Here is a 20,365-nt window from a genome sequence, read left to right on the forward strand (position 1 = left end):
AGGGGGCCAAACAAGTTCACTGATCAAGAATGGTTCCGAGGGAAACACTTACATAGGTGATGAAGGGCTGGTGAAATTAAATGGAATGAGAAATCTTCGGGAAATGAGTACTATTTTAACAGATGAAATTGAAATGAGAGAGTCTACGGGAAAGTTGAGCAGAGAGCTTGTTAGGTTGAAATGTGGGATCAACTATAACAAAGGATCGTCTTAGAGGTGCTCCAAACGTTGTTTATGAAGATATGCTCTTGGAATATTAGGGGGGGAAGGTCGGCGAGAAGGCGGGAGTTAGTGCGCTTGGTTATTCGAAAGGAAAATCCGGACATTGTGGTGGTGTTAGAAACGAAGAAGATTGAAGTGGATCGTCGATTTGTCGCAAGTTTATGGAAATCCAGATTTGTGGATTGGGTTAGTTTACCAGCGGAAGGACGATCAGGAGGCATCCTAGTTATGTGGGATCCACGAGTGGTACAAGTGAGCGACAATCTCATTGGGAATATTTCAGTTTCAGTTCAAATAAAGTGGAAAGAGGGAACTAATTGGTGGTTCTCAGCCATTTACGGTCCATGCAACCCAAGAAACAGAGACTTATTTTGGGACGAAATTGCAGGGCTGCATTCCATTTGTTGGAATAATTGGTGTGTCGGCGGAGATTTCGTCGTTCGGAATTTGAGTGAAAAGATGAACAGCACCACTTATACAACCAGTATGCATTGCTTTGATGCATGGATCGAGGAATTGGGTTTGCACGATCCTTCGTTATTAAACGCGAGGTTCACTTGGACAAACTTCAGGGATAATCTCATTTGTTGCAGACTAGATAGGTTCCTTATTTCTGGGGGGTGGAAGGACCTTTTCCCATATTATAGACTAACAGCGCTGCCGAGAATCACCTCTGATCATCACCCGATAATATTTGACACAACAAGGTTGAAATGGGGACCATCTCCTTTCAGATTCGAAAATGTCTGGTTGACGCACAACAATTTTAAAGAGTCTCTCGAAGATTGGTGGGGCAGTGGGAACACTCAAGGATGGGAAGGTTATAAGTTTATGATGAAACTCAAAGAAACAAAAAACAGGGTTCTACTTTGGAATAAAGAGGTTTTCGGAAATGTAGATTACAAAATTTCGGAATTAAGGAATAAGATTAGCCGGCTAGACGAGCGAGAGGCGGAAGGAATGTGGTCAGAGCAACTAAATGAGACGCGAAGAGAGGTGAGTTGGAGACAATGATCATTCGAAAATTACAGATGGAGAGTCAGAAGGCAAAAGTAAAATGGTTGAAAGATGGGGATCAAAACTCCAAATTCTTCCATTCTCTTTTGAAGAGTAGGAGCAACAAAGCGACGATAGACAAGATAGAGTTGGAGGATGGGTCACTGACTTCAGATGAATTAAAGATTGAGAATGAAATCATTGGGTACTATAATAAGTTATACAAAAAATCAGGAGGGGATGGATCGGGTTTAGACGGGGTGGAATGGAGGCCAGTTACTTTGATGAAGGCCGAGCAGTTGGAACGGCCTTTCTCGGAGGAGGAAATCAGAGGAGCGGTGCTTGAATGTGATGGTGCAAAAGCTCCGGGGCCGGATGGATTTACTTTAGCATTTTACCAAAAGAGTTGGGATACGATTAAAGATGATCTACTCAAAGTGTTTGGTGAATTCTACGACGACGGTATCGTCAATGGAAAAACAAACGAAACATACATTTGCTTGATCCCAAAGAAAAAAGATGCAACGAAGATTAAAGATTTCAGACCTATCAGTCTAATCACAAATTTGTACAAAATTTTGGCAAAGGTCTTGACTAATCGATTGAAGAAAGTTATGAGCAAAACAGTGGCTGAAAATCAGTGCGCATTCATTCGAGGGAGACAGATTACAGACTGTTGTCTCATAGCTAACGAAGTTGTGGAGGAGTACAGAAGGAAAAAGAAAAAAGGATGGATACTGAAAGTCGATTTGGAAAAGACATATGACAACGTGGACTGGCGATTTCTAGACTTTGTGCTTCTAAAGAAGGGCTTTGGGGTTAAGTGGAGGAAGTGGATCAGGGGTTGCGTTTCTAATGTCTCGTACTCAATTTTTATCAACCATAGACCAAGGGGGAAAGTTCAAGGGGGGAAGGGGTCTCAGACAAGGAGATCCATTATCCCCTTTTCTGTCTCAGACAAGGGGTCTCAGACAAGGAATTCGACTTTCAGAAGCCCTTGGAAGTTTATTTCTCGGTCCCATTCTTCTTGTCAACACTTGATTGGCACGGCGCTAAGGGGAGGGAATTTACTGCGGTTTTGGGAGGATTCGTGGGTGGGTGGGTTGTCTTTCAAAGATCGTTTTCCTCACCTTTTTTTACTCTCTTCATCTTCAAATAAACCAATTGATCAATTTTACTCTGTTTCAAATAGTCAAGGAATTACGTCCGTCCAGTGGGATGTGAGGTTCAGGAGAGGGTTGAATGACGTTGAGTTGGGTGAGTACACTTCCCTTCTAAGTATTTTAGAGTCAGCTTCTTTGAGTGTGGGTTCTGTCGATGTCAGGGTTTGGCTAGGGGAGCCATCGGGTGTTTTCTCTGTCAGTTCTCTTTTCTATTCTTTCTTCCCAAGTTTGGCTAATCTATCTTTCCCTTATTTCACAAACATCTGGAAAGTACCGATCCCACAAAAGGTAAAGGCTTTTTCTTGGATAGTGGCTTTGGGCAGATTGCAAACTTGTGACAGTTTACAGAAGAGACAGCCGAGTACCGTTCTACGCCCACAGTGGTGCAGCTTGTGCAAGCTAAGTGAGGAAAACCAAGACCACCTGCTGTTACATTGTTCTTTCACAAGACGAATTTGGATCAAGGTTATGCAACACCTGGGATTCGAGTGGATTTTTCCAGCAGCTTCAAGAGATATGTTTGTTGTGGAGAACGGATTTCTCAATCAAAGGGGAAGAAGAATTTTTTGGTACATCATTGTACATTGCACCTTTTGGTCGATATGGATAGAGCGCAATAACATAATTTTCAACGACAAAGAAGACTCGTCGGAGGAATTATGGGAGAAGATAAGATTCACAGTGGCAAAATGGACGACTAGTGTGCCAGTGTTTCAACATTTACTTCTCTCCGACCTAGTTAGGGATTGGTGTTTTATCTACTTATGAACTTGTTCTAGTTAGCTAATCAGTGGATGGACTGTGGATTGCTCATCCACTAGCTTTGTAATATCAATTATTATCACCTTAATAAATTATTAGTTTCTGATAAAAAAAAAAGTTTTATATGATTTAGGATTGATAATATAATCACACATTATTTTCCTCAGCCAGTAAGCACTCTCACGATCTAGTTCCAGCATGTAGCTCGCATTCCGAGTTTTTCTGTCACAGATAGAATCACCCCTTTTTCCCAATGAGATTAGAAATAATTTTTGCTCTATTCTAACCTCTTCTACTGCCTTAGCAGCCTGGTACTTACTACACTCCATCCTTAACATATCTGAGTATGGTAAAAAGATTCGGTTATCTGAATGAGTGGCTTTAATTAGAAAGGAACTCAGTGAAGGTCTTTAGACAAAAGAAATAGAAATGGGTATTATCTGGATGAAAAGATTTTAGTAAACCGCCGACAAGGACGGTCGGAGGTGGTCGGAAATGTTCGATGATGGGTGGCGAAGAACGGCTGAGTTCAGTAGATTACTTCGTAAGAGAATACATCCAGCTAAAGTGACAATCGGAAAGGGTAGGCATTTTTTGAATTTTTCTCTCACACTCAAGAAAGGTGCAAAAAATGAGAATATGAATGTCGCCGACGGCCGTCGGCCGGCGCCAATGATTGAGGAAAAGTCGATCGACAAATCTCAGTAGATGAAGGTGATGATTGAGCAGTGGAAGAACCCTAATGTTCGACGTCTGAAGGTGAGAGTGTGCATTTTCAAAAAATTCTCTCACTAGACTTTTTAACTTTTTAACTTACTGCTTACTGTATGTTCTCTCAGAATATGAAAATTAATCTTTGATTCAGAGTTCAGAATGCAAGAGTATAATTTTCCTTTAGCTGTCGTAATTCTTTTCCGATGATTCTATCCAGTGTCCTGATGTTGGGAAATATACTTCAGGTCTGCTTTGTGCTTATCTCATGCTACTTCTCCAAGAGAACCTCTCTGGTAAGAACCCATTATACCTCTCATTTTTGTATTCCTTTAATAACTGCAAGAGTTCTTTTCAAACGTGTGTATTTGATATTTCTCTCTTAGTTTCTTCACTTATACCCAACCCTAAACATAACAACTCTGCTGTGTAGAAGCATATATGAGAGTCTTTTCTCATCAACTCAAAACAGAATAACTCAAGTGTGTTGAAACATGGCTATTAAAGTTCACGTTGTATTTTTCTTTTGATTTCTTTTGTTATTCAAAGCTGTTATGGTGGTTGGAAAATATCTAATGGTGCTCACTCTACTGTTGATATAGTCAAGAGTATGTTGACCATGAGAAGCATACAGGTAGGCATCTTGTTGCGGTTCCAAATTTGTAGTTTTGGAAGTTGGAATTTCTTACTCTTAATATTTATGGCCATGTTTATAGACTTGGTAATAATTGATTGGTGCTTTAATAATTTCACAAAGTATGTGGAAAGGAAAGGGTTGCCATCCCATTATCATAAACTGCGAATAAAATGGTGAATTTGATTTTTGCGTCATTCCCTGAGATGCAAAGCTTGTTATTTTGTGCTTGTTTCCCGTTGCTATATGTCATACTGGATGACTGTGTTAGTTATTCTTCCTCGTGTATCTAAGCCTGCAAATTTGTTAGTTTGAATGAAATTCTTGGGATCCAAAAAAGATTTTCCTTCATCTTAACAGCTTTTCTTTATTTTAGCTTTTGAATTCAATTTTAATGGATTACATTTTAAAAGGGTGTTTTCACGTGTTTTCAATTTATTGGAAGGATCCAGATTGTATCTTAAAAGCATTCGTTTTCTTGCTGCAGGGTGATCTGCAAGATTTTTTGTATCTTCGGCAGAATGTGTTACCAGCTGTTTTAGCTATACTTAACTTGAAGGTACATTCCAAACTAGGTACAGTGGCTTTGATATTTTGAAGTGATTTGATGAGATTGATCATAAATTTTAATAACCAAGGAATTTTTTTACAATCTTCAAATGATTCTCTGTGAAAATTCCAGTCTATCTGCAAAAGAAATGAATCGCATCAACGTATAGATTGAGAGACAATATATGTTGGACATATTCAATTTTGTCCATCAATTTTCTAAACCCTAGTACTACGTCCTTTTTTGTATCTCTTTACTTCTTTGCTTTTCTTTTATACATGTATAGGTGGTGCAGGATGTTGACATTATTTAGAATATTTTATTGACCTCCTAATTACATATGAATTCACAACACTGAATGAGCGGTTCGTTGTGCTGCTGCCGGCAGCTGCATATGCCCTTTCGACTGGTTCTACCCCTTTTCTGTATGACGCTTCAGGACTTCTGCCATTGCTCTATGCTACTGAGCCTGTGGAGGAATTGGCCAAGGTATTATTCTTGCAAATCCATCCTTATAAACCTTTTGATCTCACGTATAATGGCTTATCTTAAATAGTTGTATCCGATGTCTGGTAGATAGAGGAAAGTCCAAGTGATTTTTTGGAATGCTCCGTTGATGTTCTTGCGAAGATTGATATTGATTCTGGTCCAAAGGTGTCACATACTTCTATTTTTTGCTACTTTTGAAATTTTAATAACTGATGGATTTTCACTGTCAGTTATGATAAATTTGTAGGTGAATTTGTCCAATAACTGCCAAAATGTACGATTGCCACTGAATCTAAGAGATCAGCTGCTTCATGAAATAGAAAATCACGTTCTTGAATGCACAAAGGAAGCAGAAATTGACAAAATGCTGCTCTCAGAAGTTATCTACACATGCGCTCTCTTAGCTAATTTCATGTTCTGCTCATATACAACAAGGTCAATCTTCACTTTCATTGATCCTTCCCATTCTCCGTTGCGGCAGTAGTCCTTTTATATGTCCCATGACTTAGCGTAAAAGCTTTTGAACTGTGTTGTATGCTCCTCTATAAACTTTTAATAAGCTCCAAGTAATTGGGGCTTGAGACAAACCTGCACATGACGGTGTGACATTGTTCATTGCCTATATGGTTACCCATCACACTCTTGTTATGGTTTGATTAGAAGGTCCATATTTTCTCAATCACTTGATTGGGGATGCCAATTTTATTCATTCCATTATTTTTTTTGCTTTCGCTAACAATTTATAGGCTTTTTGTTTCAATCTGATCTTAGTCATTTGTTTAGTCAAATATAATGTTTTTGTGATAAATTTATTGACACGTTGATTCTCTTTAGCACTAGTTTGCATATTTTATTATTTCCTTCATTTTTCTCAAACGACTATAATTTTTTATATATATGTTTTCAATATTCTGTTGTATTCTCACAGTGTTTCACATTTTTTCTTTCACTCTCAGGATCAAAGAAATTCCTCGTTTCTTTTCTAAACTGGGTGAATCGTTGTTAGGATATCTAAATCATGCCATTTCAATTGTGGAGAAATATTACAATGATGGTTTGTCTGGATGTTTGGAGTGGAACTCCATAATTATTAACATTGACTCGACTGCGACTTCTTTTAAAAGTTTCACTAGCTCGCCTTTTCTTAGCAATTGCCAAGAGAAAAATATTGCAAGTTCTGGATTTTATTTTGAAATTGTTCAATCTTCTGAGAGGCTTCTGAAAGCCCTTGCAAAACTGTATGAAAGATGTTCAGAGTGCAGAAGGAATTCTCAAGCAAAGCCAGACTTCCTCGACTTATCAGACACCCACTCCATTGTTAGTATCAATCTCAATCTTTGTAGGATTGTCTTCAAGCAGAGTGAGTGGAAATGCATCTGGACATAGGAGCCGAGCCCTATGAAGAGTTGGGAACAATAAAGTGTTAAGTATGGTGGGTCTGCTAGCTATAAGATTAGTCTCCCTGAATAAAACCGGGAGACCGAAATTACCTTCTTGAGGAGATAACAAGAAACCTGAGACATAAATCATTAAGAGAAATATGAGTTTATTTCTTGTTTCCTTTTCAGCTCGTTTCGGTTTGTATTGATATGGATAGCCATCTTTCTCCCAGAAAATATCGATTGAGTATTTAGGGCTATTGTAGTTGGTGCAATGACGAGTGTTGGCCCTGTATTATTTTTATTGATAGCCATTGCAGAGGATTTAGAATGATCATTTAATCTAATATTAACACCTTTGTGCTTCTCGATTGGGCTGCGAATAAGCTTCCTCTAGATTTGGCAAGGAGAGGAAGCCAAAGCCCTGATCACTAAATCGATGTAGATTGTGATCAAGACAAAAAAAAATATATTGATCCGATACTTAGCGATACATTTCCTTAGTTTCTCAATATCCTATGGACATTTCATATCATTTAGCCTACAGTAATCAAGTTGCAAGAATTTTGAGTCCAACTCACTACATTACACCACAAGAGGGCGATCTCTTTGCTGTGGTTGGAATGTTTGCTTCATTGGCTTTTAGGCTCGAGAAGAATTTGACACATCCAGATAGTTCTTGATTCTATTCAAAACTTCTTTAGCCGCCACACAACGCAAATAGGCCATCAGCCTTCTATCATGGAATTGATGAGCAAAGACTTGACCTTAGCATCTTTAGCCTCCCATTCCTCATAGCTTGGGCCGTTCTATGCGATGCAACCTTCGTCATTGTGATGCATCCCAATTTCTTCTGCCTGCAATATGCATCTCTATAAGTTGAGACCAAATAGGATAATTAGCATTATCCAACTCGATCAAATTTGTTGGAAACAAAATTTCATGAACAGTTGCTATGAATTGCTTTTTGCCATCAAGAGTGTCCACATTTGCTTTTCCAGACATGATGTAAGAACTAGATGAAAGATTAAGAAAGACATGGCTCTAATTCAGCCGAAAAGAAAGAACAATTGCGGTTTCTACTCTCTATACCAATACAAATTGATAAATGGTTGAATGATCTCCATATATACTAGGGAAACCTATACACAATATACATAACCTATTCTTTAATAGTAAACTATACAATCAATAGGAATCACTCATGCAATTAATATTTTGATTGTCAGACATCAAAGCCTATCTAAAAAGAAAATTTATCGATACAAAATATTGGACGGCTAATTTTCTGACTCTAATACATCAAATTCTATTTAAAATGAAAATATGATAATGCAAAACATTGTGCGAGCTATTTACGCTTACTGATTTGTTATGTTCTTCACTTTGTATGCAGGTTTCTATTGTGAACCATACATTATCTCTAGCTTCCAGCTCCTCTGACTGTCCACTTCCGTTCTTTTCTAAAGATACAATTGCATGTACAATTCAAACTATTGTGGATGGCTTCTTGGATAGGTTCAACCTTCTGTTAGTTGTCTATATTTTTTTCCATGTTTCTTCTAAAAGTTTGAGTGTTCTATTATTGATTGCTTTATTCTTGCAGTGAGGAGCACTCTAAAAGTTTCGAACTTGTTGACAAGATTAACATCTTCAGACTGGACAAAGTATTTATGGTGATTCTTCAAAACTTATATTTCAAGCTGTTTTTTCGTTATTATATTATCCTTTCCAGTAATTTTGTCTTGTGTATTTATTGTTGAGTGCATATTTTTAAAATAAATGACACCTTATTTTGTAGTTTATAGTTGATCTACATTACAAGATCGCTGCTGCGGCTCATCATTGGCATAAATGCAACCATTTGGTTGGCACTGAGGTGCTCGTCAATTTGCTGCAACCATTTGGCCGGCACTGAGGTGCTCGTCAATTTGCTTGGGCATAGAGCTGTAATTCCTAGTACTTTTAAGTGAGTATTGCTGTGATATAAATATTAGGAATTACTCTACTCCATTATTTTGCTGTTTGGGAGGCATATAAATATGTTGCATTTTTATCGAAATTTTTTGTTAATGTTGAGTCGTATTATACCATGATATGTTTGTCGATACAAAGAACATTTTATCATATTTTTCTGAATACAATTTTAAGATTAATGGAGTCTTAATGGTCGTTTATAACTTAGCTCTGTTGATTGCAATTTTCAGTGTGTTATGTGGTCTTAAGTATGATATTCTTCACTTGTAAAAGAGTTTTTTAAAATACTTGGAGGAGTTTCTTTAGAATAGAGTCAGAGGGTACAATTGACTTTAATTTGGATACTAGTTGAACTCTCATGGGGCTTCTTATATCATGTGATCTTGCAATGGTTGGTGTTAATTTTCTGAACAGTTACCTTCTCAATTTGATTGGTCAATTCATTGGTTGCGACTGTTTACTTGATCAATGTTGTTGTATAATTTCTACGCTGCTCAATATATCAAGAGATTACCCATCAGGGGAGACTATCAGAGTGCTTGGTGAACAACTTCAGGCAACAACATATTTTAATCTCTTTTGTTCATTTAATGTTTTATATTTATGCTGATAATGTTTTATGATTTATGGTGACTTAGTTGTTTCACTTTATAGTTTTTAGTGTCAGAGTCGGTCGCATGTTACATCCCTTGTGGATCTAATAAGAAGCTATCCGTAACTACATCATCCCGAGCTGTATTACTTCTCCAACAACTTACCATTGGTGCTGATTCATCTATGGTTGAATACATAAAAGTATGATCCATGTATCCTTGATTGCAATGATAGATTTCAGAATATACACGCAAAATTTTAATGGTGTAAACTATTTCTTTACCACAATCACTTTCACAGCTTTTAATTGCAATTGCTCATTATTGTTGGTCAATATCTTCAATCAGGAACTAGTGGCATTCCCTGAATTCAATATATTTTATGAAATACGAGACTTCCACCAGAAAATACGTCAAACCTACTCACCGAGGGTTCACTTACTGAATGTAAGCAAGTGCTCCCTGCCTCATGTTTATTGCCACTGGACCATAATGTTCAAGCCGTTTGTGTTCTTCATTCATATCTTACTTTGTTATAAGAGTGTTTTTAATCTTTACAGTTTGTAAAGAGACCTCACTATGTCCCTCCAAGATTACTTCTTTGCAGGTATGTCCTTTACTCTCCCAGTTCACATATTTTTGTTTCATAATATTTCTACTTGTGAAACAATATGGTGAAATATGGTATAAACACAACATCTTATTTCTCTTTTTATTTTGTTCTGTAAATGTAATATTTCTTTGGCTTAAACAATTTAGTGAAGAGTATAACTGACACAACTTCTTAGTCACAGTGAGTGTTTTTGGTTTTTTTCCTTCATTACATGAATGACAACATATAGTTCCAACTTCATTTTTCTCCTTTATAAAGTGACCATCTTTGTGCTTTGTCTTATCATGTTGAATTGGTTTTTGGACAATACTTATTGCTGCTTTGTTGGCATAGTATAATCTCAAATGCTTTCTATTATTCTTTGGAACTTTTCGAGGACTCTCTTTAACCAAAGAACTTCAAAGACTCTTTGGACCATAACATTGAATTCAGCCTTTGCACTACATCTAATGACATCACTCTCCTAATTCCACCATGTCATTGACTTACCCAAACAAAGGTGTTATATCCCGAGGTAGATCTTCTGTCAGTGATAGATCTAGTCCAATTTGCTAGCAAAACTGGGTAAGGACACTCGCCAATGTCCTCAAAAGCTTCGCTCCGTGACCACCATCCCAGAACTCTTCAATAGATCTAATATGTATTTACACTGAGAAACAACAATTTCTTGTTTTGCAATTTTCATTCCCATAAAGTCTCAATGCCCCCAATTCCTTAATTTTAAATACATTTGCGTAGTTCTCTTTAGTTTTACATCTACATCTCATGTAAAAATAATGTCATCGACTTATATAATTAACATTTGAATTTTGCCATTATGTACAATAAGTCTGTCCTTGCTGATATCCGTGCTACTCTACAGACCGAGTCAATTTTTCAGACGAAGCTCTCGGATACTATATAAGCCTATATAGAGTTTTTTCTAGTTTGAACGCTTTAGTTTACTTTTTCTTCTTGATCGCCATTAAGAGATACATTCTTTACATGAAGTTGTTGAAGAGGCCATTCAAGTTAGCTGCCATTAGCAAAAGGACCAACACCGTGGTAAGTTTTACAATTGGTGCAAAGGTTTCAAAGTGATCTACACCATGAGTTTGTGTGAAACCTTTGACTACAAGTCACTCCTGATATCTCTCCAATGAACGGCCATAGTCGTGTGTTATCGTGAAAATCCATTTACAATTAAAGGTTGTTTTCACTTGGTAGTGTCACTGCAATCCAAGTGTTGTCTCCTCAAGCAATGCATCTTTCAACTTTGGAATTTTAAGAGCTTCACATACGTTTTTTAGATTTTCTGCATTGGACACTTTTGAAGTGAAAACAATAAAAAAAGAAATCTTTTCATAAGAAACAAATTTGAATAAAGGATGTTTTGTACATGATTTGGTAGCTTGTCGATGAATCATTAGGCTCGGTCTGAATAATTGAAGGAGATGAGGGATCACTTGACAGGTTCTAACAGTTGATTTGATTTGGGTTCAGAGTAATGACTGGTGTGACAGAGGAGAGTCCTTGGGTTCTTTGAAGATGATAAGTCGTACTTTTGGAGAAAGAAGAAAAAGCCTTGGGGGCACATAGCAGTTCATAAGCATTTTTTACAGCACTTAGACAAGGAATCTGTAAATTAATTTGGCTGGAGATATTAATGAATAGTCTACAGATTCTCTCCTGAGAATTGATCGAGGTCATAATGTGTTTTTTAATAATGTTTATCGAAACTGATCAAGGTCCTAACATGATCGAAGCATACGAGAATTGATCGATCCACAATCGGATGAATACAATTAAACAAGAGTTATTCTCTAGAATGTATCAAGAGTTTATCCTCCAGAACTTATCTTTCTTCATAAACTCCTCATCAAGTGGTTAGTGGGCTAGAGCTTTGGAAGAATTGAGATTGGTTTGGGTGGTGCCGAGATCAACACAAGATTTATTTACTACGGATCTTGGACATCTTCTTGGCAAGAGGGCAAAATTATTTGGAGAGTGGTGTGGTACATGACATATGTTGGTCTGTGTGCTTTGAGGGGAATATAAGACTTTTTGACAACATTGAAGAGACCAGTTAAGAGATTTATTGAGAGATTGGACTTTTGTGTATTGTTTAGATGATCAGAGTCTTGTTAGTTTTTTGTCGTGAGTGGATCACTAGTTAGCTTATTTTAATTAAAAGCCTCTGTATTTAATAAAATATCGTGTCTTATTAAAAAAATAAATCTTTTTTCATGAACTCAATATGATTGTGTTCATTGAGGCTTTGTGTTTGTTTGATTTCTAGTTGTTAAAGGACTTGTCCAGAACTTGAATTTTAGTGTTATTTGCTCAGGGTTTCTTTCAACTGAAAATGGTCAACGGGCTTTGATGCAACTGGATTCCTATGAGAGGTCTCTTATTGTGGTTAGAATGTATTTCAGATTTTCCATTATATTTTATGCTTTATATTTATGATTTATGTGCTCTTTTTCCTATGACTTTGTCTTTTGCTGATCGATTAGGAATAATGTCTCATTGTCTTGGAAAGGTCGATTTATTTATACTACAAAAAGTTTGGCATCATTCTGGTGGTCACGACTAAATGATTGCATTATGTCTTTTGAGCAAATGAAGTTTTTTGTATATTTTGTCGGTATTATTAAATGAAAGAATTTCTTTCATATAATATATTGTTTTTATTAATTATATCAATCACAAACTTATGAAGTGCAAAAGCAATTGTCATTGGGTTTGGCTTTGAGATATTTCATCTTGTTGCTTTAAATATGTACCATTATGTCATGCTTGAATAACATCCATTAAAATAAGTTAAAAAAATTGTTTTGTACATATACATTGTGCATCCCGAGGAGATGGCAAATATTGAACCAATAGAACCAACGATACAATCACCAACTACATGGGGCATACCTACAAGGATCTTGATTTTCCTAATGATATCCTTGGGACACGGCATTTCTTCTTAAAAAATAGCTCGATTGCGTGCATTCCAAATGTTGTAGACACGTGCTGCCACCGCAATACGTCTAAACTTAACAATTTCGCTGTTTTTTGCATTTTTTGTGATAAATAGATTTAATTATGTTTTCCAATTTATATAATCATTCTAGGTCCACTCAAAAGGTGTTAATTTGGAGCTTGTGCGGATAGTTATTTCTAATCTACAAAGAAAGTTGACAGGTAAGTTGTTACCGAGAAAGATCGTTAGCTCATATTTCGTCTGTGAGATTTCGGTTGGGAATAAATCTAGCAAGCGGACTAGGTCAAGTTATAGTAAATGGATGATGAGTCCAAGTATCGATCCCACAGAGACTAATATTTAATTACTAGAATATTTATCACTTAATTTAAGCTAGACAAAATAAATAAAAAGATGATATGTGGATTATTAATCCAAAATATTAAATAAAATTATATCAATTAAAACGACGGATTCAGATATCAAAGGAGGGATTCAAATTCAAATAAATAACTAAGACACACAACGGTACCAAATTCTACTATGTTGACATGTGTTTAAATTCAATTAATTATTTAATTCTTGACAATCGCGGTGAAATCTCCAAATTTATTTATTAAACGATTCCTTGAGTTAATAAACCTATTTAAGTCTAACAGTCTAATTATTTCTAATTGAATTTAATTAGATTTAAATGCATTAAATCTTCGTGGAATTTCAGTTTTCACCTAAAACCGCACACTGAAACCGAATACTATTTCTAGTCAGTTTAACCATGTGTTGATGACGTCTTTGTTGCTATATTTAATCAATCATCTTCCGATTCGTGATTAATCACATACATGTAAATAGTTGATCAGGCTATTAACAAGAAATATTAAACTAACATCAATCAATAATTAAAATCAAGAAAAATAATATAATGAAAATAAAACAAATATCAAATAAAATATTGTTTGGTCCTATTGTGGCCTTAGCCTAAAGAAAATTATTCCATGAATTCAAAATAGAAGTGAAAAGTCATATTTAAAGTTCATAGAAGAAAACAAAAGAAAGAAATAAATAAGAGGAATTCTCTGTGATTTAGGCGTGTGTGAGGAATTCCTCCAGCTTTTGTCACAGTAGCTTCTGTTCCTTTCTTCCGCGGTCTTCTGCGCTTCTTTCTTCCTGTACGTTTTGTTCTTTTCCTTCCCTCTCCTTCTGCGATGCCTTCTTCCGTCTCTTCCCTCTATACGCTTCTCTCTTCTCTCCCTTCCGCGCTGGTTTTTTTTCTTTTGTTTTGCGCCTCCTCTCTTCTGCTCACGTACTCTGCTTTTTATAATTCTTCATGGGCCTAATCCTCCAATTTCTTTTTAAGCCCATCTCAAACTTAACCCTTGTAAATAAGATTGTAGATTTTATTTTCAAATATGAGACTCAATCTTTATCAAAACTTCAATAATATCAAGATAATAAAATATAAGAATATTTTATTTCTTTTCCTTTGGTATTTTCTTTCTTTGAAGTCTTGTAGATTTATTTTATTTCCAAATTTAATCATTTTTCCTCTTTCATTTAAATCTACAATTATTAATTCAATTAAGCATATGATTAGGGATAAAAAGTCTAGATAAGGACAAATATTATCAAATCAAATCCCTAAAATCTTTGTAAGATTTGGCCTTATCAATCCCCCCACACTTAAGCCTTTGTTCGTCCTCGAACAAATCAGAGAATAAAAATATAATCGAGGAATATTCAATGATTCACCACAAAATTGACACAATCAACACTTTTCAACCTACTAAATTCCGTCATACTCAATCAAAAGATCACACGTCAAAAATCATAAAATTCACTTTCATTGCAACTTTAAAACTCAAGCATTCACTAGAAAAGATCAAGATAATGAGACGTGTGTAGTGTGGAAGTCAAAACTCATATTACTCAAAGGTGTTTTAGTTCAAGGAATGCTCATATTTTTTGATATTTTTTAAGAAACTCTCCATAAGCTTATCTTTCATACCTTTTTCCACTAAATGTTGGAGGAATATGACCCGGTCAATAGGTCTTTTAAGCTTATAACGTTAGGCCACGGCTCACGGCTACAATAAAGGTAGGGATATTCAAAATGAGAGAAAATAAACAATTATTCCTTCAGCGCATTCCTTCATCTCTTATCTTCCTCCTTATTGAGTTTCATCATCCTCCATCAATTTTTTTTCCATCTTCCTTCAACTTTCATTCATCTTTCCCCACTATTTTTCTCTTTTCTTTCGGTCTTTTTTTTTTTTCAATCCTTAACAACATTCTCTTTTAGGTTTTTCAATCACCACATCAATATTCCTCCTTCCTCTCTTTTTTATTATGTACATATATTTTTTCATCAATCCCCTTCTCATTCTTCATGATTTTTTTTTAAACTCCTCCAATTTTTATTATCAACACATGGGAGTTATTGAAAATTTAAAGCGCTAAAGGAGTTTATTTCTCTCAAAATTAGGTAGAAGAATAGTGTATGAGCTAAAATTGGGTAGTTGATGTGGGATTTCGAAGGAATACGAATGGGGGCTAATTGTCTGTCTTTGACACACTCCATTCGATTTATTAGACTCAAAAGAGAATACTAGGGATATAAATGATGCATTGGGTAGGCTCGAAAGGCTCAAACGGTCCAAAGATCGCCTAAATCATCCCTAAGTCATTATCCTCCGTATTTTCGCCTCGAATGATAATCAGACAAGTTCTAGATTGTTTCTTTCTTTTCTTTCTTTTTTTTTTTGATTTTTTTATGAGCACACCTTTTGCCAATTCACAATTAATTCATATAAGTATGACCTAAAGTGCATAGATTATGTCTCAAAATATGATACAAAACCAGTTTGTGCTCAAATCCTTCGGCTACAACTACAGCTCATCTCAATCAATTCTAGGTATGATTCAATCTCTCGAGTGATCAAAAATCTAGGAAGTCAATTAGTATGTCATGTAATCACAAGTGCAGTTTCTCAAAGAATAATCAGAAAAAAAATTTCATGCTCGAGGATTAAACAATAAAGCACATGCTAAGTGTTGTGACGTTAAACCAAACACAAATTCCTCCCCACACTTATATTTGCACTGTCCTCAGTGTCATGCCATTCAAAAGGAATACAAAAGTTAGATGCAGAATAGTAAGAGAACACTTCCCTGGCAGTGTTGCTTTAAATTCCATGGAGTGCTACATGGGGATGGTAGAATTCCTCAGTGCTGGAAATCTTTTATTTCAACAGTTTAGCTTTTCCAGAGTCTAAGTCATCTTACTTCATTCCAATATTCCCTACACACACCAAAATCACAGAGGATTAAACTAACAAAATGAAAAAAAAATAAAAATAAAAATGAAACGACATGAAATAAAATAAATCACTGGGTTGCCTCCCAGCAAGCGCTAAATTCATTGTATATAGCTTGACTACGGAGAAGCATCCATCAAATAGCGGCTTCCGCCCATAGTAAATATCATACAATATTACATATGGGTCTTGATTATATGTGCCCTCAAGCTTGGCATGATATTGACATTGTAAGCTCGTCGCTCCAACAACACTCGACAAAGACTGATTATCAGGGGAAGAACAATCTAATCCATGATAAAGCTCGTAGAGGATGTAATATTCTTGAGTTTGCGTTGATGGAAATAAAGAATCTGCTGGTGGAATATATGTTAAGACCATATATGAGTTCAAATCCTTCGACTTGTGTTCTTCTACATCCTCCAACTTCACTTCTGTCTCATCTTCGCATAGGAATTCCTCCAACTTCACTTCTGCCTCATCTTTGCGTATGGATTCCTCGAAGAATTCTTCTTCCTTCAGCTCAAATACTTGTGGAAGATCAGATTCAGATGAAATTTCTACATGATTTGAATCACTCTCCAAACCTTTATTGTTTGAGTTGTCATCATTCACCCATACCTGATTGGTCATTAATTGATCGACAAAAATCGCTTCGTCCTCTTGGTTGATTTCGGACACTGGTTTCATTAGAAGCTCAATCTGTTCATCGATGAAACACAAAGAGTTGACCATCTTCTTCCACTGGGCTATGATTTCATCTAAATGTGCACTACGCTCTTCTTGTTGCTCAAATGGTTGGTTTACAAAATCGGGGCAAATTGTGGAGGATATTGGTGACTCCAACCCTGCAGTGAAGGATCACAATGCCAGTGGTAGTCGAAATCTGCCATATCATTTAACAAGTGCATCGCACTGTTGTATTCTCTATTAAATAAGTGACTACCAGTTGCCAAAGCCCCATAATTTACCCAACTTCTTGTTGCCTCATCCAAACCAAAATAGAAAAATTGAATAAGAGTGTAGTTTGACAAATCATGAAACCGAAAGTTGTTTGCTAGATCATTGAATCTCCCCCAAGCAGCATAGAATGGTTCCGAGTATTGTTGGGCAAAATTCGTGAACACTCCCCGATGATCCATCTTGAAGTACCTCGCAATAAAATAAAAATAAATCAAATAAAATAGAAAAAAATTCGAAAAAAATGTCTAGTCTCAATAAGTAATTTATTCTAATATTAAATAAATTAATCCCCGGCAACGGCGCCAAAAACTTGACCGACGATTTCTGTTGGGAATAAATCTAGCAAGCGGACTAGGTCAAGTTATAGTAAATGGATGATGAATCCAAGTATCGATCCCACAGAGACTAATATTTAATTACTAGAATATTTATCACTTAACTTAAGCTAGATAAATAAATAAAAAGATGATATGTGGATTATTAATCCAAAATATTAAATAAAATAATATTAATTAAAACGACGGATTCAGATATCAAAGGAGGGATTCAAATTCAAATAAATAACTAAGACACACAACGGTACCAAATTCTACTGTGTTGACACGTGTTTAAATTCAATTAATTATTTAATTCTTGACAATCACGGTGAAATCCCCAAATTTATTTATTAAACGATTCCTCGAGTTAATAAACCTATTTAAGTCTAACAGTCCAATTATTTCTAATTGAATTTAATTAGATTTAAATGCATTAAATCTTCGTGGAATTTCAGTTTTCACCTAAAACCGCACACTGAAACCGAATACTATTTCTAGTCAGTTTAACCATGTGTTGATGACGTCTTTGTTGCTATATTTAATCAATCATCTTCCGATTCGTGATTAATCAACATACATGTAAATAGTTGATCAGGCTAATAACAAGAAATATTAAACTAACATCAATCAATAATTAAAATCAAGAAAAATAATATAATGAAAATAAAACAAGTATCAAATAAAGTATTGTTTGGTCATATTGTGGTCTTAGCCTAAAGAAAATTATTCCATTAATTCAAAATAGAAGTGAAAAGTCATATTTAAGTTCATAGAAGAAAACAAAAGAAAGAAAATAAATAAGAGGAATTCTCTGTGATTTAGGCGTGTGTGAGAATTCCTCAGCTTTTGTCACAGTAGCTTCTGTTCCTTTCTTCCGCGGTCTTCTGCGCTTCTTTCTTCCTGTACGTTCTGTTCTTTTCCTTCCCTCTCCTTCTGCGATGCCTTCTTCCGTCACTTCCCTCTATACGCTTCTCTCTTCTCTCCTCTCTTCTCTCCCTTCCGCGCTGGTTTTTTTTTTCTTTTGGTTTTGCGCCTCCCTCTTCTGCTCACGTTACTCTGCTTTTTATAATTCTTCAGGGCCTAATCCTCCAATTTCTTTTAAGCCCATCTCAAACTTAACCCTTGTAAATAAGATTGTAGATTTTATTTTCAAATATGAGACTCAATCTTTATCAAAACTTCATAATATCAAGATAATAAATATAAGAATATTTTATTTCTTTTTCCTTTGGTATTTTCTTTCTTTGAAGTCTTGTAGATTTATTTTATTTTCAAATTTAATCATTTTTTCCTCTTTCATTTAAATCTACAACTATTAATTCAATCAAGCATATGATTAGGGATAAAAAGTCTAGATAGGACAAATATTATCAAATCAAATCCTAAAATCTTTGTAAGATTTGGCCTTATCAATCCTTCCACACTTAAGCCTTTGTTCGTCCTCGAACAAATCAGAGAATAAAAATATAATCGAGGAATATTCAATGATTCACCACAAAATTGACACAATCAACACTTTTCAACCTACTAAATTCCGTCATACTCAATCAAAAGATCACACGTCAAAAATCACTGACTGATATGCATTGACCTAGTTGCTTGCTTTGCTAGTTGTGCATTGTTGTTTGTTTTGAAATTTGAATTGAGATTGCTTGCTTATTCTTGTAATTGGAAATTATATCGGCATATCATGACAAATTTTGTTCAGTAATTTGCATAAGAAGATAAATTTGTTCAGTTTAAAGGTTATTCATAGTTTATTAAGATCTATGAGAGGAATAATTGCATCTAACCAAAAAACAAATTTTGATCTTTGTGATTTGTAAGTTATTATCTCATTTTATACAGGTGCAGGAAAATATATTTATCGAGTCCAATGCCTCGATCAAATCAATTAAGATATTCTTGACTGCTCTTAAATAAGCTTCGACTGTGTCATGTAATGGAAAGTCAGTCTTCTGTTGTTCCTCAAAAGCAGGAATGCTCGAAGGTAGAGGTGCTAGACAACCAACAATGTGTTCTTTGCATATTGATTTATGATTCGATTAATGTGATAAAATAGAAGCATTACATTCTAAAGATATGTGTTTCAGCTGGCTGAAACATAAGGAAAATAAAGATTTGTCTGCTTGCTAAATGGGGGCATTTGGGTTCATGACCCTGGTAAAATTTGAATTTAAAAATAAATTGCCACCTTCTGATGAATACCTGTGACCCCAACTTTGGGACAATGCCCTTGATGAAAAAGATCATTTTTTAAAATCTTATTTGACCATATGGTCATTGGCCCAATTCCCCCTTAATGTGATGGAAATGTAGCAGTGGGGTAGGGTAGGAATTCATAACAAGTACGAAACAACGTTATTTCACACTTGAACGAGGCCCAATATATTGTTTAATTCTTGGTTCATTAAGATTACATGACATAAGACTCTTAGCAGTATTTTACACTCGAACAAGAAACGGAGACCGGGGACAATTAAGGAAAAATGTTTTATTAAATAATTATTTTTAATTATTTAATATATGATGTTAACAAGGGTGATTTTCGAAAATGGGCCTTGTTAAGTTATTTTTACACGACGAGTCGTATTTTAAACCGGTATTCAATTTTTAGCAAAAAAGATGACTTGTTGAGGGTTCGGACAATATTTTCAAAAAGGTACCTAAACGAAATATTTTACGATGGCGTTTTTTGTGCTTATTGGGCCTACTTTAAGTGTTATTGG

The 20,365-nt window shown here is 35.4% G+C and overlaps 1 protein-coding gene across 11 annotated transcripts; it reads left to right on the top strand.

The window, feature by feature from the left end:
* Positions 1-1,232: 1,232 nt before the first annotated feature.
* On the top strand, positions 1,233-19,546 carry LOC142534398 (serine/threonine-protein kinase ATM-like). Of its 11 annotated transcripts, none has more exons than XR_012817048.1 (16): positions 1,233-3,902; positions 4,103-4,150; positions 4,976-5,047; positions 5,325-5,527; positions 5,615-5,692; positions 5,775-5,962; positions 8,303-8,424; positions 8,513-8,582; positions 8,708-8,875; positions 9,298-9,678; positions 9,825-9,923; positions 10,037-10,083; positions 11,080-11,133; positions 12,416-12,473; positions 13,194-13,263; positions 19,485-19,546. XR_012817048.1 is itself a non-coding variant. In XM_075641270.1 (6 exons), the coding sequence occupies exons 1-5, from the start codon at positions 9,242-9,244 to the stop codon at positions 12,429-12,431; spliced, it is 501 nt and encodes a 166-aa protein (XP_075497385.1). In that variant the 5' UTR covers positions 8,882-9,241; the 3' UTR covers positions 12,432-12,473; positions 13,194-13,262. The 11 variants fall into 11 exon arrangements, 2 of the variants coding, with proteins under 2 accessions (XP_075497385.1, XP_075497384.1); XR_012817044.1 differs by having other exon boundaries at positions 12,416-12,486; positions 19,485-19,503; XR_012817046.1 differs by lacking the exon at positions 11,080-11,133.
* Positions 19,547-20,365: the final 819 nt, after the last annotated feature.

The sequence above is a fragment of the Primulina tabacum genome, unplaced genomic scaffold, assembly GCF_025594145.1.
Source record: "Primulina tabacum isolate GXHZ01 unplaced genomic scaffold, ASM2559414v2 Contig486, whole genome shotgun sequence".
Classification (NCBI taxonomy): domain Eukaryota; kingdom Viridiplantae; phylum Streptophyta; class Magnoliopsida; order Lamiales; family Gesneriaceae; genus Primulina; species Primulina tabacum.